This window comes from Sprattus sprattus (assembly GCF_963457725.1).
Source record: "Sprattus sprattus genome assembly, chromosome: 17".
NCBI lineage: Eukaryota > Metazoa > Chordata > Actinopteri > Clupeiformes > Clupeidae > Sprattus > Sprattus sprattus.
Genome location: NC_137915.1, coordinates 3,871,608 through 3,888,022, shown reverse-complemented (window position 1 = coordinate 3,888,022; position 16,415 = coordinate 3,871,608). Strand labels below are relative to the sequence as shown.

The window sequence follows — 16,415 nt, the reverse complement described above, 5'->3', positions numbered from 1 at the left end:
TAAAGCATCACAACATGGTCCAAATGACCAGTCTTATGCAGTGTGTGTGTGTGTGTGTGTGTGTGTGTGCAGTGTGTGCAATTTGTAGCTGAGTTGACAGTCTGTGGTCATGCTGTAAGTTCCATTAACGGCTACAATTTGTATAACCACAGTTATTAAGCATGAGATGGGGAGTGGCTTAATCGGATATTCACCAATCTGCAAACAATAGGACAGTAATGAACAGATTTCATCACGCTTGGATTATTCCTATCAGTGAATACACAAAGGCTTATCTACAACGATGGGTGGTTAATTAAAGATGTATCATAGTGTTAGTCCTTTTACATTCGCAAGAGAAAGAAACTGCACAAAAAAATGTTCTCATGCACACACACACACACACACACACACACACACACACACACACACACACACACACACACACACACACACAAATACATACACACACACACACACACATACACAGAGCATGTATTTATGTATATGTTATGCTTGTACCGACAAGTGTATTTATCTATCTATCGATCAATCTATCTATCTAACTACATGTACACTACACACACGGACACACCTTTATATCAGTAGTTTCAAACTATATATTTGACATTTAGTTGACATTTGTCAAATATCGGGTAGACTCATCGTATTGCATTCGATAGAAATTACATACGTACATCCTACATCGCTGTTTAATTTTATTATTTAATGTCAAGGCTTTCCTGTCTTGTTTAAGTATTGTTCTCTTCCTGTGTGTGTGTGTGTGTTTGTGTGTGTGTGTGTGTGTGTGTGTGTGTGTGTGTGTGTGTGTGTGTGTGTGTGTGTGTGTGTGTGTGTGTGTGTGTGTGTGTGTGTGTGTGTGTGTGTGTGTGTGTGTGTGTGTGTGTGTGTGTGTGCGTATGTGTATGTGTACGTGTGTGTGCATATGTGTATGTGTGTGTGTGTGTGTGTGTGTGTGTGTGTGTGTGTGTGTGTGTGTGTGAGAGAGAGTGAGAGAGAACGAGTTTTGTGTGAAATGAACTGTCTGATTACACCTCCGGAAACAACCCACTAGCAGGACCCCTGGTAATACAATAAAGGAATGATGCTCTTTTGATCTCACCTTCACAGACATCCCTTTCCTTCCTCACCTGTCCCCAGCTGTGAGGAACAAACAACAATAAACATTTTGTTGTTCCTTTCTGTCAAACTCACCCACTGTATCCTCCCGTATGGCTGACTTGTATTTCAATTCAAACCCTGTGCTGTTATTCAGCTTCCTGGTCATCATGTTGCTGGATGCTAAAGTGACTCCCTGCAGGAACATGAATAAATGTCCAACGACCTCTGACCCCGTCACTGGTCCTCCTTCAACTGTGGGCTTGTGCTGAAGATTCTATCAAATTCATCAGGCTGAAAGTCTGAAAGAAAATACTTTGCGATAATGATGTAATGACTATCTGCAGAATGGTGTGGTAACAATATGGAAGGCTGGTATGATAAATAATACATCCCTCAACAACAGTGGCAATATATTCTGCCGGCTATTGAGATACACACCTGAGAAATGGTACAGTATTGTGCGGAGCATGCCTGTGGCACCAGCCCGACCTACCGACCTTGGCCATCGACCTTTGACCTTTATAATGGGAAATGGATTCAATACGCCAGGAGGCGAGATGCTGCCATTCTCTCGTGATCTGTGCAGAGGTCTGTGTGTGTGTGTGTGTGTGTGTGTGTGTGTGTGTGTGAGTGTGTGTGTGTGGGTGTGTGGGTGTGTGTCAGTCAGAGCTGAGTGCAGAGGACCATCTCCACAGGCAGTCGTGGCCTGATCGCCCTGCGGAGCATACACACACACACACACACACACACACACACACACACACACACACACACACACACACACACACACACACACACACACACACACACACACACACACTCTCCTGCCATCGGTATTACCTTCCCACACAGGAGGTGACGGGGTTAAAGACTAGGCACAGAGAGGCAAGTATCTCACTTCCCAGGCATTCACGTCCGCCCACGCACAAACAAACACAACTCATTCTCTCAAACAGACTCTTTGAACGAAGTTAAAAACACAGAATACGTGCGATTTGGTAAATATGAACTCAGATTAGGTGAACTATATTACAGCTTGAACAGCATGTGCAACCCACGTATTTGCATTGTGTCTGAAAAAAAGAACTGTCCTGTCTTTTATTTTTCAGTCTCAAATCCATTCAGTCTGTCTGAAAACCCTGACCATGAGAGAGTAAGAAAGAATGCATACAAATCACTTTCAACAGGAAACCCAAAACTGGACATGGATAAAGATCCCCCTGACTTTTAAATCCAATGTCACATAGAGCATCTTGCACAGCCTCCGTATTGTATGCGTTTGCACTATGCCAGACCACCCTAATACAACAATCCGTCCCCCATTTCACCACAAGATGGTGCCCATGATCCATCCTTAAAAATAAAATGACACATCATCATCACCACCTACCGACAGAATTAAGAATTAAGAACGGAGGACTAAAGAAACAAAAGAATGTTGAACACAAAGCGGTAACCGTGGAGATCTGGTGATAATTGAAAGGCCTAATGCAGTGCTGGAGGGTATCTGCACCCAAATATAAGGGCTAATTAAAGTTCAAAGTTCAAAGTATTTGTATTTGTCACATACATATATAGGTAGCCTATAAATGTAGTGAAATGCTTGTTCCACTGACTCCAAAACTGTGCAAATTAATAAATAAAAGAAGAAGGAAAGAAAGAACTGTCCAAAGTGCAAAGTGTCCAAAGTGCAAAGGCTATGTGCAGGTGCTCCGACCACAATCCTCATTTAGAATCCTGACAGCCTGGGGGTAAAAACTTTTCCGCATTCTTTCAGTATTGGCCTTGAGACAGCGGTAACGCTTCCCAGACTGCATGATGGAGGAGAGGCAGTTGTTGGGGTGACTGGGATCCTTGATAATGTTCCTTGCTCTTGACTTACATCATAGACAGGCATTTAAAGTAATCACAGATTCTAAGATTCAACAGTAAATTCATTTCAATTCAGTTTTGACCTGTGAAACGCTACCTTCACTACAGCACCTTCCCTTATGCACTGATTCAGAGGTATTTGTCATTGAGTGTCACGAGCCACGTCATTCAGGTATACGCCAGCTAGCAGAGAGATTATACAGAAAAACTACTGCATGAATGATAAGAGGCTTGTAAGAAGCAGCTTGCCAAATTGTATATATGTGGCCATTTGGGTCAATGTAAACACACAACCACAATCAGGGAAGGGAGTAGTGGCCTTAAAAGGATGCTGAATACTGATCCATCTGTTTCATCCAATGGCAAAGTTCTGTTTTGAATAAAGGTGAAATGTCAATCATAATCATCATTGGCTAGCAGCACTTGGTTCACAAAGTTTCTCAAAAGCGTGTCGTTTTTGCTACTTTACAGACTTGCTACATCACGTACTATATTCTTCTGCAATCGCTTGATAACATGTTGTATTGAAATTGCTGTGAGTGGCATGAATAGGATTCCACTTGCTCCAAAAAAAATATTCAGTTAGTTGGAGACATGCAATAATCTGGTATGGTGGTAAATGATTGTGTGTGAAAGAGTACAGTACCACGCAAATTTGGAAATAAGGAATACCATTCCAGAATACAATTTTATATTGACAACAATAAGCATTTAGACTGGCTTGGTTCCAAACAATGATAAAAAGGACTTTGTATACTGGTAGCAGTAACATAATCATTGACATAAATATTTACTTCTGAGACATAAACTTTGCAGGTAATTTAGAGTGGGGTGCTGTTTGCAGGAGTTGTTTTGAGAAATGCACTTGCTAAATTTAAAGGATGATTTAGGAATTGTACCAAAGTGACTGAGAAAAACTGTATTATCCACATGTTGGGTAAGGTGGCAAGTGCAGATACACTCTAAGACCTAAAGACAAGGATCCTTAAAAATACTATCCAACCTGTGTGGCATTATGGCGTTAAATACAGCTCCTTAGAGTTGTATTCTGTTTCCAAAGGATCACTGTCCATGATCCAACTTCTCCACAAACACCTGCTGTGGTCTCCTGTTCTGGAACTACTAGGAGAGTTCATTGCACTGATAACTGCAGCGCACCTAAGAGTAGCCTGCCATAGTTTAACTGGCATATTTTCAGTTATATTCAGTTTCACCTCTCACAAAAATACCGTTGTTAAACACAACAACACACCTTTCATTGTTAGATGTAGTATTTTTTAGTTTGTTGGGTTTGAATTAAATCAATTTGTGATGAAGCACTGCCATATATGTGTGCATGTGTGTATGTGTGCATTTAAACAGCTAGCAGCTATGCTAAGTCCCTTGGGACAGTTGGGTTGCAAACACATTATATTTTGTAAGTTACAACACCAAAGGTCAATCAAGAATGGTTTGTTTTGAAAGGTGTCTGGCAATTATAATTGTTCATGACAGGCCAGATCAACTATAAGCTTGGACTCCAACGGTTAACTTTTGGCTACAGTTAATGTCAATGGTAAACTCTTACTGCTGTCCTACTACCAGTTTTAAGCGGAAAACGGAACCATTCACAGTTTCATCATGCTGGTCTAAGAATTCATATTGAATGTATATTTTAGCCCAGGAAGGAAAAGGATAAAGAGGTATGGCCCGAGGTCACAAATCATAGCGTCCCTGGCGGATAACAACGTTTTCGCTTTGCTCTGGCTGCACAGATTGAAAAGAACACATCGGCCATAGAAATGGCAACAACTTTTTAACGGCTAGACTCACCATTGTCCAGTGATTCGGAGGGCACTGAAACCGTCTTCAAAGTTCGCGCGCCTCTCCCGCAGCTCCTCATGTTCAGAACCTCGGAGAGCGACGTCCTCGTGGTGCCGGCATTCTGATGTACACTTCGGTGACATTCCCGCCTCAAGTGTCTCCTTTCGTGATCCGGAATCAAGCCCACCTCGACCATATGGTTACCGGTTTGAGTTAAGGCTGACGTTACTACACCCATCGTTTGCAGTAAGCCTATGAAAGATAGGTTGACTGTTTTTGAATTATTGCGACGGTTGCAATCTCAGTCTAGATACAACTTGAAACTAGCCTGAAGCATCCGACGAGTGCTAAATCCAGATATTTTCCTCAGTCTTGGGAACATCAGGTGTCATGTTCATTCAAATGTTGGTATTTAATTAAAAAAAATGTGTTATACGTTGCAGAGAGCTTCATGCACTGCACGCGAACACAACTTCGGTGTCAGTTTTCCACTTGGTTAACTCAGTGCCCCCCCAGACGTGGAGTCTGACGCAAACAGGCTCCTGTCTAATATGGGTAAGATCGGTTAAAAGCGCAGAGAAACGACGGAAAACATCGGCTATCAATTATTGAGTGGTATCTTGTCAGTGACATCGCCTGTGTGTTTCACTTAGGGTCTAGGATCTGGTACAATGCACACGTGACCTGTGACAATAAATCTTTTAAAACTGGTGGGTGGTAGGCCTAGTGATGTTGGTTTCCGTGTGTTTGCGTTTAGGGGATGCAGCGTATAGCATATTCTTCATTTGCATCCTCTTTATAAGTCCTGCTCTTTCTCTCCCTAAACTTCTGTCCTTTAAATTAACAACCCTTTCTTGATTTTTAGGGCATGACACATTTTCTTAGAATTCCTCTGCGTGTTGTTTATATTTCCAGGCCTTTATGCTTGTTTACACTGTCTCTGGCCCGGACAAATGCTAGTAGTCTTACTTAAAACACTTGAAAGAACGAGGCTACCTGCATACACGTGCATCTACAGAAAAATTGTAAAACATAAGTGTCTCAACGTTTTGCAGAATTGTACCATTGTGTTTTGTCTATAAACATTTCAACGTGTCGAAAATGCTACAGGTCAGACCAGGGTTTAAAGCTAAACCGCTGTTGAGCTAAAACTCTTGACCAGATTGCAGTGAATTACGTCAAAAACCGCGCAACTGCTTGTCCCTCAAATTCGTCAGTCCCTAAAAAAACCCTACTTAGTGTTCGCTTTTCTTCCACTAGAGGGGGGTACACTTAAGGAATTATTGCTACCTGTGTTTAAACAGTCCACGAAGAAATGCTGTCTATCATGATTTTCAACTCAATGATGGGCTCTTCTGGTGTCTCTTTCCTTTATATTTTGTATGTATGTCACTTTTTCTACTACTATTTGTAGGTATTTCATATTTATTTATATGAAATGTATCGCCAGGCTGTCGTTAAAACCTCTGTGGTTAAAAGTCTCTTGCTCAGTTCCTGAATTAATCACATTGTCAAACCAAACTCATCACCAGGGGTTGTGCGTCATGTTTCAAGTTGACTGACATGCAACTGATATGCTTGCATTACCCTATGTCAGTCATACACAATAGGGTGTTCTCATGATATGCTGTAAAGGCTGGGCTCCAGGGACATTTAAGTGATTTTCTAGCACAATGCTTCAGATGTGCAAAGGAAGAGAGCCATGAGGAGTAATCAGTAGGAAGTGCCTAGCCCTAGACCATAATTGACCCTTACCTTAACCAGTTGTTTTGATTCGTGATCATTTGATGATGCATGTTTTTTACTGTTCCCACACTGTAATCCTCTATAGGAGCATAGTTTGGGTGTTGTCTTTTCTCTCCTCCCCTCCCCAATGTTATGCTGTAATTCTTCCCTATCTTAAGCCAGTTTCACTCTGGCAGGGGGACTGCCAATGAAAACTAGCCTTTTGGCTACAATTGGGTGCATTTACATTTGAATGTTTATTAATGCACACTGTCCCTCTTCATCAAATAAACAAATCAAATCAAATCAAATTCAATTTGTACTTCTGTACATGTGTTATCTGACACATTGGTTAAGGAACCAATACTTCACACATTTATAAGGCTTTGTAATATATAATGCATCTTAACTGTATATGTATAGTGCATGTCTGTCATACTTCCTTGGAGGTTATTATCTGTCTCCTTAAATCCAGTCATGGATGTCGGGAGTATTTGAATGGCATGCAGTACATGATTTCTCCAGCCGTCAGTGGGGTGGCGCCCTGGAGCCGTGAGTCATCAGCACAGGCTCAGGGTTCTCTGTCACTTCCCTGGATCGGTGTGACATCCGCACTTGAGACACACTGCATGAATAACACATGACCCAGCTGGAGGAAGGTTGCACAGAGCAGCTCCTGAAATGGCTGAACACGTCGCTGTTACTGTAACGCTCACTGTTAGCTGTTAGCTCGGCAGCACTTCCTCTGCTGGGTTTGATTTAGGTGTTTTCAAAACATTTTATAGTCAATGAATATATTTTCACTCCAAACAGCTATTAATCCATTATTTGGGAGAGATGAAATATGTTAAGCGCCATCATATGACAGCGGTGTACGCTGGCCATTCCCTTGTTTCCTGGCGAGAGGCTTTGGCTTGGGGGGAAAGCTATTTTAAACCTGGAATGCCAGTTTGGATGGTGGTCAAGAAAACAGACTTAAAGGTTTTTATTCTTTAGTGCAGTGGTTCTTAACCTTGTTGGAGGTACTGAACCCTGCAAGCTTCATCAGTGCATTCGCCGAACCCTTTGTAATTTGAAAAATAAAATATGATTTCTTCAAAACGTAGGTATGTATAAAAACGGCCCGACATTGCTAGTGTGAACCGGGCTATACTGCGTGTGTCTTGACCCCTGCTGAACCCCTGAGAGTGACTCAACAAACCCCTGGGGTTCGATCGAACCCAGATTAAGAACCACGGCTTTAGTGCATGAGGAAAGCCCTTAAGCAGTGACATTATCACCAGCGCCTCGTCAGCTTCAATGAAGACAAACGTAAAGATGATCTGCCCTTAGAGCGTGACCTTTGCCCTTAGAGCGTGACCTTTGCCCTTAGACTGTGACCTTTGACCTTAGACAGTGACCTTTGACTTCTTTACCAAAGGACAATAAATGGTTGAAGTAAGGGATAACGGCCGACGAGCTGTCCAGTTCTACGAAGTTAATGGACGCTGCGGGGCAAAGAACACCACGACGCGGAGCGGAGTGGTGTTTGCTCCGCAGAAGTCCATTAACTTCGTAGAACTGGACAGCTCGTCGGCCGTTATCCCGCTTATCTCCCGTTTACAACATCCAAAAATGTTTTTATTATTATTATTATTATTATTTAGAATTTCCTTTATCTTTAGGAAATTTAATATGCATAATAACCTGATGAATTCTTGATTTGAAGCCTAGTGCTCCCGTTAGAGAAAGTAGTGCGTTTTTTGAAGAAAAAAAAAACGTTACGTTGGTTGTCAATGGTAACCATTCATGAGCATTGATATGGAACGGCGATTTAACGTTTCTACTGGGACTACGTCCAAGGTGTCCGGTTATACGAACTTAATGTACACCCCATTAGCCAATCAGAAAACAGTATTTCGTTCCAGAGGGAGATAACTGTAGGTAATGTATTACTTCTGCTGTTGGGTGAACATGGACTATATGATTGTATCTTCCTTAATTACCTCCGCCAAGGAGGTTATGTTTTCACCCCTGTATGTTTGTTTGTTTGTTTGTCTGTTTGTTTGTTTGTTTGTCAACAGGATTACTTAGAAACGCATGGACCGATTTCCATCAAACTTTGTGGGGAGATTGGGTAATATAGTGGCAATAATTGATTAGATTTTCAGATGTCAAGGTCAAAGGTCAAGGTCACAAGGCGGAGGTTTGCATTCTCTGAATGCTCCCATTCTTGTTATATTTATCATCAGTCATTTCACTTTTCCACAGATACACTGACGATAAAATGACATTAATTCATGCAGTATTGGTCTACATGAAAGTTTTCTGAAAGTTGATTTTTTTCAAAAGTTTATTGACTGGTAGAAGCACAGACAGTTGTGGTGCGCACACAAAACATTCCTAAACATTCCTTTCATTCATTAAGAATTTTGGTAAATGATAACAGTAAAAAACAAACTGTTTCTCAAAAGTATTGCTGTGGCCTTAACTTGTGGATGGTAAACTAGAGACTGTGTGGAAAACAAGAACATTTCGGAAAGCTGGTTTCGTTTGCTGCTGTAGAATGTCTACTCTGTTCTACCCTGACAAAACTAGGGTCCAATCTTTCTAGTGTGTCAAAAAAAGGCACTTTTTTAAAGCAGTTATTTTATCTTTCCTTTTTGTTGACTTTTAAGTGAAACTTTCACGTGAAAAACAAAAGTACAGACGTTCCTTGATCCCTCTCTTCTTCACTCTGGTCCCTGCCTCCTCAAGCTATATCTCTCCCACCCAACCTCATCCTGACTCTCCATCCTCCCCTTTCTTCTCCTTCATCACAGGTGACACATGCGGTTCATTCCAGGTCATCATGGTTCTGGGTTGACTCATTGATCACCTGTGGGGATGGAGGGATTCAGACAGACTTATATAGATGGAGGCATGTGATTATTAGCAGGGACAAAGCAATGGAGAGACAAAAGAGGGAAAATAACGGCTTGGAACTCATCAGGAAAGGATATGCACTAAAAACACACGTGACAGTAAACATTACTCAGAAACTAGACACATTATTTTGGACAGGTAAATGCTGGTTTTATGAATGTGAACGTGCATGTTCTCCGCTATTGTCTTGATGTTCTGTGCCTAGGATTGGGGCCTGGCTTGGGCTGAACAGGTGCCTGTGATTGGGCCTAAGTAAGACAAGCAGGTGCCCAGGGTGCAGAGTACTGCAGTACCTGTGAGTCCGGCCGGTATGTGTTGTTTGTGTTTTGGTTGGGCATATGTCTTGGGCTACTAGAGCCCTTTGTAAATAAATAAATATATATATTTTATAAGAACGCTACAATCTCCTGTGCTGTGTGTACCAACATCTTCACCAAGACCAGTCGCCACATCCCAATAACGTGGGGTGAGCGGGCGGTCCTTCACAAGTACTCACTTCTCCATCTCTGGTCTCAATAGTCTTGATCAGCACCTTCCTCTGCATGGTGTCCATCATTGGTCTGACCTCCATCATGGATTCTTAAAGTGAAAACAATGACAGATGTGTGACATGTGGGTTTTTTGTGTAGAACCTATGAGGTTAAAAACAGCTCTGCCGTAGAGAATAAGCTGCCCAATCACTCATCCCTCTCCGAGTGACATCACTCCTGGTGCCCAATCACTGTTCCCTCTCCGAGTGACATCACTCCTAGTGCCCAAACACTGATCCCTCTCCGAGTGACATCACTCCTGGTGCCCAATCACTGATCCCTCTCCGAGTGACATCACTCCTGGTGCCCAATCACTGATCCCTCTCCGAGTGACATCACTCCTGGTGCCCAATCACTGTTCCCTCTCTGAGTGACATCACTCCTGGTGCCCAATCACTGATCCCTCTCCGAGTGACATCACTCCTGGTGCCCAATCACTGATCCCTCTCCGAGTGACATCACTCCTGGTGCCCAATCACTGATCCCTCTCCGAGTGACATCACTCCTGGTGCCCAATCACTGATCCCTCTCCGCCTTACATCACTCCTGGTGCAGAATTCTGTTCCTCATTTATAATTCAGGAGATTTTAAGAGCTGAGGCTTGAAAACTGGGGCTGACCTTTTCTGATATGCAGCAGAGCAGACGGCCTTAACATTTTAAAGATCTTACAATAATACCTACCTCTCAAATTAAAGGAAGAGAAGTTGGGCATGGGAGTGGTGATTCTGAAAAGGAGAGATCAAACACGAATAAGAAAATTGAGAACATGGATGTGTTCGTATTCATAAAGTCCTAAAACTTGTTTTAAAGCAGCAATAAGGAGTTCTGTTCCAACACTAGTAAGTTAACTACCTAAAAGGCATGCATAAATCTTGCAAACACCACCAACAGCCCAGTTGACACTGATAGAAGCACACACTCACTGGTATCTTTTGGCAATATAGCTGGCAATGTCATGTTGTAAGAAGATAAAAAACAGCAACCATGTGTCCGTGCTGTATTCTCACCTGCTCTCCTCTCCCTCCAGCAGCTTCCTGTAGGTGGCGATCTCGATGTCCAGCGCCATCTTGACGTTGAGCAGGTCCTGGTACTCACGCAGGTGACATGCCATCTCGCCCTTCATGTTGTGGAGGTCTTCCTCCAGACGGGCGATGCTGTCCTGGTAACCACCTGCCTCGTTGTTGAAGCTGTCCTCAACCTCCCTCATCTGACGTTCCAGTGACTCATTCTGTGTGAAAAAGTTCAAAAGCAGAAAACAGTTCAAACAAACGCACTGCTTACATTTTTGAAATATTCGTGCCACTAATACAATTTCCTTTGTTCATTTCCTTAACGGCATTCTTAACATTTCGTAACTGCTCCTCAAACTCAATATATACAATATTCATGATTCGTGATGAAGCAAAATGTCTGTTGCGTAAGACTCAGCTTGTGCCATGTTCAATGTTAGCACGCTCCCTCACCCCCCGAACTTACAGAGATGGGATGGTTTGGAGCCCTCCTTCCCTTACAGTGCTGGCACTACTTGAACCCAATAATCATGTGTAAGTGTGGATGGCGGTCAGTGGTGCAGATGGGATTTTAGAACTGGGGGGGACGCTAACATTTTTCTTAACGTTATTTACTGATGATTGTCGCCTTATGTAGGGAGAGTGGAGGGGACGGAACAGGTCACTATGAATCTGGGGGGGGGACATGTCCCCTGGTGGCGGTCGTGGTTGACTCACCGTGCCTTTCAGGGCATCCACCTCACAGGTGAGAGCCTGCACCTGTCGGCGGTAGTCATTGGACTCCTGCTTGGCCAGACGGATGGCGTCATTATTACGAGCAGCAGCTTCAGACAGGTCAGCAAACTGCACAGAAAAAGGGAGGAGAAGAGAAAAAAAGGGGGAGAGAGAGAGAGAGGGAGAGAATAAAAGCATTAATAAATAGAATCTTTCTATTACAAGATAATCTGTGGAAGTAGAAAAAGACTTTAAATGGCCATAATAATCATTAGAATCAATGGAAAATGGCACTTAACCTCATATCAAATTCATGCTCTAAATGAATCTAACAGTACAAGGCTATTTTTGGTTCCTTTGTTCTTCCTTCACATGCAATATCAAAGTAGAAAGACTGTGACATACTAAGGTCCAGGGCAGCATGAGAACACACACACACACACACAAGCTCCCAGGATTACACGTGCTAAAAAGGTTTGATCTCCTCCTTTGGAAAAGTGCCACCATTTAATTCCTTAGCACCATGCTGCCAGACAAAAGATCACGGCAGCAGCAACCATCAATGAGGTCCGAGGCAGAAATAACTAATCAATGGAGTTGATCAATAACCAAATTAGGTTGCCTTTTCTAAAAGATGGGGGTTGGAATGCCTTTTGTTCTGGCAAAGTGGTTTGAGTGTGTGTGTGTGTGTGTGTGAGCGGAGTGTGTGTGTGTGTGTGTGTGTGTGTGTGTGTGTGTGTGTGTGTGTGTGTGTGTGTGTGTGTGTGCGATTAGCTGTACTTCAGGGCCAGTGGCCCAAGCACCATCTGCTCCCCTCCAGGGGCCACATCCTCCTGAGGAGGCCCTCCAGAATGCAACCCACACCGTCCCTAGGGACACACACACACACACACACACACACACACACACACACATACACACACACACACACACACACACACACACACACACACACACACACACACACACACACACACACACACACACATACACACACACACACACACACACACACACACACACACACACACACACAGACAGATCATCCTCAGGGTTTACACTCACTTTGGACTTGTACCAGTCCTCCGAATCCTGGATGTTCTTGGTAGCCAGAGACTCATACTGCATCCTGACGTCCCGCAGCGCGGTAGTCAAGTCGGGCTTCGCCACGTCCATGTCAATCTGAACATGCTGCTGCTGGATCTGAGCTTGGAGGTCAGCCATCTCCTACACAGGCACGGAGGTAGCAGGACACAGAGAGAGACAGAGAGAGAGAGAGAGAGAGGGAGAGAGAGAGGTGGGGAGTTGAGAACGTTCTTGGTGGTGAATACATGGGACAAGGTCATATGATAGGGAAGGAGAAGTCACACAGTCACACAGATTTTGCGCTGCGCTTTTCTGCACATTGATAAACATCACTAAGGTTTTATCCCGTGGCTTTACACACAAGAGTAGTGAGACAAAATAATGTAACTCAGTGATTGACTGTCCTCCTCATGGCCGTAAAATGAAATGAATTGGCCTCATATCCCGTGCCTTTCCTGGGTGAACGCTTATAGATTAGTCCTCTCCTCTAAGAGAGACAGCTGCCCTGCCTGACTTCCTTCCTTATCGCTTTAACATAATACGCTGCTTCCGACGAGGGTATAATCACCATGGCGACGCCCCCACCCACTCCACCCACCAATCTCATTATCCTCTCAGCGCTCGGTAAGTGTCATGGCTGACCCATGCCTGCCTCTAGTCCCGGTGAGACAGGGGCAGTGTGTCAGGGGATTGGAGCTGCGCGGGCGGAGGCTGCCAGCTCCGTGTCCTTCCTCACCTCGTCGTGAAGCTTCTTCAGGAAGATGATCTCCTCTTGCAGGGACTCCATCTTCCTCTCCAGGTCAAGACGGGCCAGGGCAGCGTTATCCACGTCCTACACCACACACACACACACACACACACACACACACACACACACACACACACACACACACACACAATGCAACACCGACACTGTGTGTGAGTGTACAGACGGTCAGAAAGACAGGCCACAGCAAGAGATTGCAAAAGGGACACCAAGAGTTCAGGCTGAAGTCTGGGCAGTTCTATGTGGACAAGTTGTCGTTATGAAGCACTAACACCCTGGAATCAAACGGTCCAAAATAAATCAGATTAAGCTACTTACTAATTATTTGTAGTTCTTAAAAAACTAATAATATTCAAAGTGATTATGACAAACTTAGCAACACATTTTTTCCATATGAGAGAACAATGGCAAGGGATAGTCAGCACTATCACTTTCACATGGCTGATTCAGTTCCTACCCTCACATTTAACTCCTTTCATTACTTTCACTAGCTTTCCAGTCTACGCACCTATAGGAAGCTCTCTATAGGAAGAGTGTGCTGTTACTAGCCCTCAAACTAAAACACAAGAAGACCTTCAGTATTGTGGCGTTATGGTCTCAAGAAGTAGCATAGTTGTATGACAATGCAACATAGATGCAGAATGCTTTTTGAGTGGATGCCAACTAGGTCTTCGGCATTACTGAAATGTAGAAACAAACTGAGATTCGCTGCTGTGAGGTCCTACTTAGCTAGGGAACCTCTTTACAGCCACCAGATTAGCTTGGGTTTGTTTCAGAGCGCTACACTGAAGTCCCTCTGGGCAGACAAAAGTCGAGGCCTTTACACACACACACACACACACACCCACACACCCACACACATACACACACACACACACACACACACACACATACACAGACACACATACGCATACACACAGAGAACAACTGCTTGCTTTGTCATCTTTCCACAATCCGCTTTCCTGCCACAAAGCAGCCCTTTAAGTGGCATTTATGAACCCAACACTGGGTGGCAGCCTGGCCAGATCCTGCCTGTTTCTAATGCCCCTAGGTGCTGGGCGTTGCCCCCGCTGCACAGCCGCCCACAGACGCTGGCACACTCTTCCAGGACCTACATCAATGATCAGTGTACTTTTATCCAGTGAAGGTACAGACCAGCAATGATACCCTCTTTTTAAAAATGTTCATTCACTAAGTTTTCTCTGGCAAAAATAGTCACTGAGACAAAATAATGTTTGCATATGAAATCGGTTAATGGGATGGAAACAGTCTGTAAATAACTACTACAGAATTCTAAAAGCAATGTTGTTGTCGTCGCCGCCGCCCCCCCCCCCCCCCCCCCCCCCATACTTTAGAGTGAATGACACACCTGTCTGAAGTGCTGAAGGTTGTTTTCCGCATTTTCTTTCTGAAGGAGCTCATCCTGCAGCCTGCAAATGACATCTGACAGTTAGAGCTGGTGTTCTATGGACCACACCCACTCTTACAACAGTGTGCAGAGGACAACTCGTGTGTTCATGGAACGGATCTAGACAAAGAGCCCCAATTTCTATAGCCAGCTGATTGCTTTACATGAAAAATATTTGTAAAGAGTTAGGGGAATAATAAGATAAACATTATTTCTTAAAAGTTCGTTTCATGACAATCGACAAAGGCCTCGTTAGTTTACTTAACTCTAAGTGAACAGAGATTGAATCCCTGACACTCACGTTAAATAAAACATGCAAAATTCGCAGTTTTTATCAACGATAACGAGAATGATACTTAGGGTACAAAGTAAAGGAACGTCTGATTTTGATTTTAGGTACCCTGACGACAGGACAAAATTTACTTTCAACTGCACACTTCACGCTTGCACGCGTTAAACGTTACAGGCCGATGCATACTTCTCTCGGAGCCTCTGGATGTCATCTCCGAAATTGTCCCGGTCCAACTCGACTCTAGCTTTTTCGTTTGTAAGCTGGTCCACCTGACGGCGCAGCTCCCTCATCTCCTCCTCATACAAGTCCCCGACGCGGGACATGCCTTTGCCCCTAAGCTGATCCAACTCTGCGAGGAGAATCTTGTTCTGCTGCTCAAGGAACCGAACCTTGTCGATGTAGCTGGCAAACCTGTCGTTGAGGTGCTGCATCTCTGCCTTTTCATTAGTCCGGTTAGCTTTGAACTCCGTTGTGATGGCATCGGACAGAGCAAAGTCCACATTATCGCTGCTGAGTTTGAGCATAGGCGCATTGCTGCGGAGTCTGGCGGTCTTTGTAGCAAAGATGCTATGGGGAGCGGACGACACACTGAAAGATGTCCGGGAGCGTACGGGACTGAAGTGTTGGCGACTTGAGTAAGTAGAACGAGTTGTGGAGGGCCGCTGTTCAGGTTTACCGAACATCCTATTGTAAGAGGACTGGACCCCGGACCTTGACATTTTGTAATCCTTTTAGTGCCTAAGTTACTTCTCGTTTTGTCTGGAAGATTTGCTTCGTACCTGCTTGTCGTGCGCTCAAATCAGCTACAGCCCCCTCAACACTGATGCGCTGTGTGGGGAGCGGATTTATAGCCTACTCCCCTCCCTATGCAAATGACATAACGGTGCAGAGAGGGTGACTGACAGAACAGGCAGCCTGTAGTGTGGCTCCACACACCGAAGGGCCAAACTACTTTTACGCAGTGTTCCACAGCTGATGCGAGAGCTCGGGTGGGGCTTCTGGATCCCATCTTGGGACAAAAGGCAGGTGTCACTGTAATGTGCTTTGTGTAGCAATAACTTTATCCGTCATTGGACCATCAAATAAGTATAATAATAATAATACAAAAATAGGATTATCCATGACGTTGGAATTTGGCACATTGCATAGGCTAATTAATCCAAGCATCAAACGACAGTGTCGTCGTTTGGATTGGACCTAGTC

General features: G+C 43.9%; 1 protein-coding gene across 1 annotated transcript; it reads right to left on the bottom strand.

Moving 5' to 3' along the window:
* Positions 1 to 8,950: 8,950 nt before the first annotated feature.
* Positions 8,951 to 15,931, bottom strand: vim (vimentin; the record flags this gene model as incomplete). The annotated part of the gene is made up of 9 exons (XM_080855282.1): positions 8,951 to 9,358; positions 9,902 to 9,984; positions 10,618 to 10,661; positions 10,944 to 11,164; positions 11,664 to 11,789; positions 12,726 to 12,887; positions 13,483 to 13,578; positions 14,882 to 14,942; positions 15,399 to 15,931. 9 exons carry the CDS (start codon positions 15,929 to 15,931, stop codon positions 9,317 to 9,319), a joined length of 1,368 nt encoding a protein of 455 aa, XP_080711408.1. The 3' UTR covers positions 8,951 to 9,316.
* Between the last annotated feature and the right edge of the window lie 484 nt (positions 15,932 to 16,415).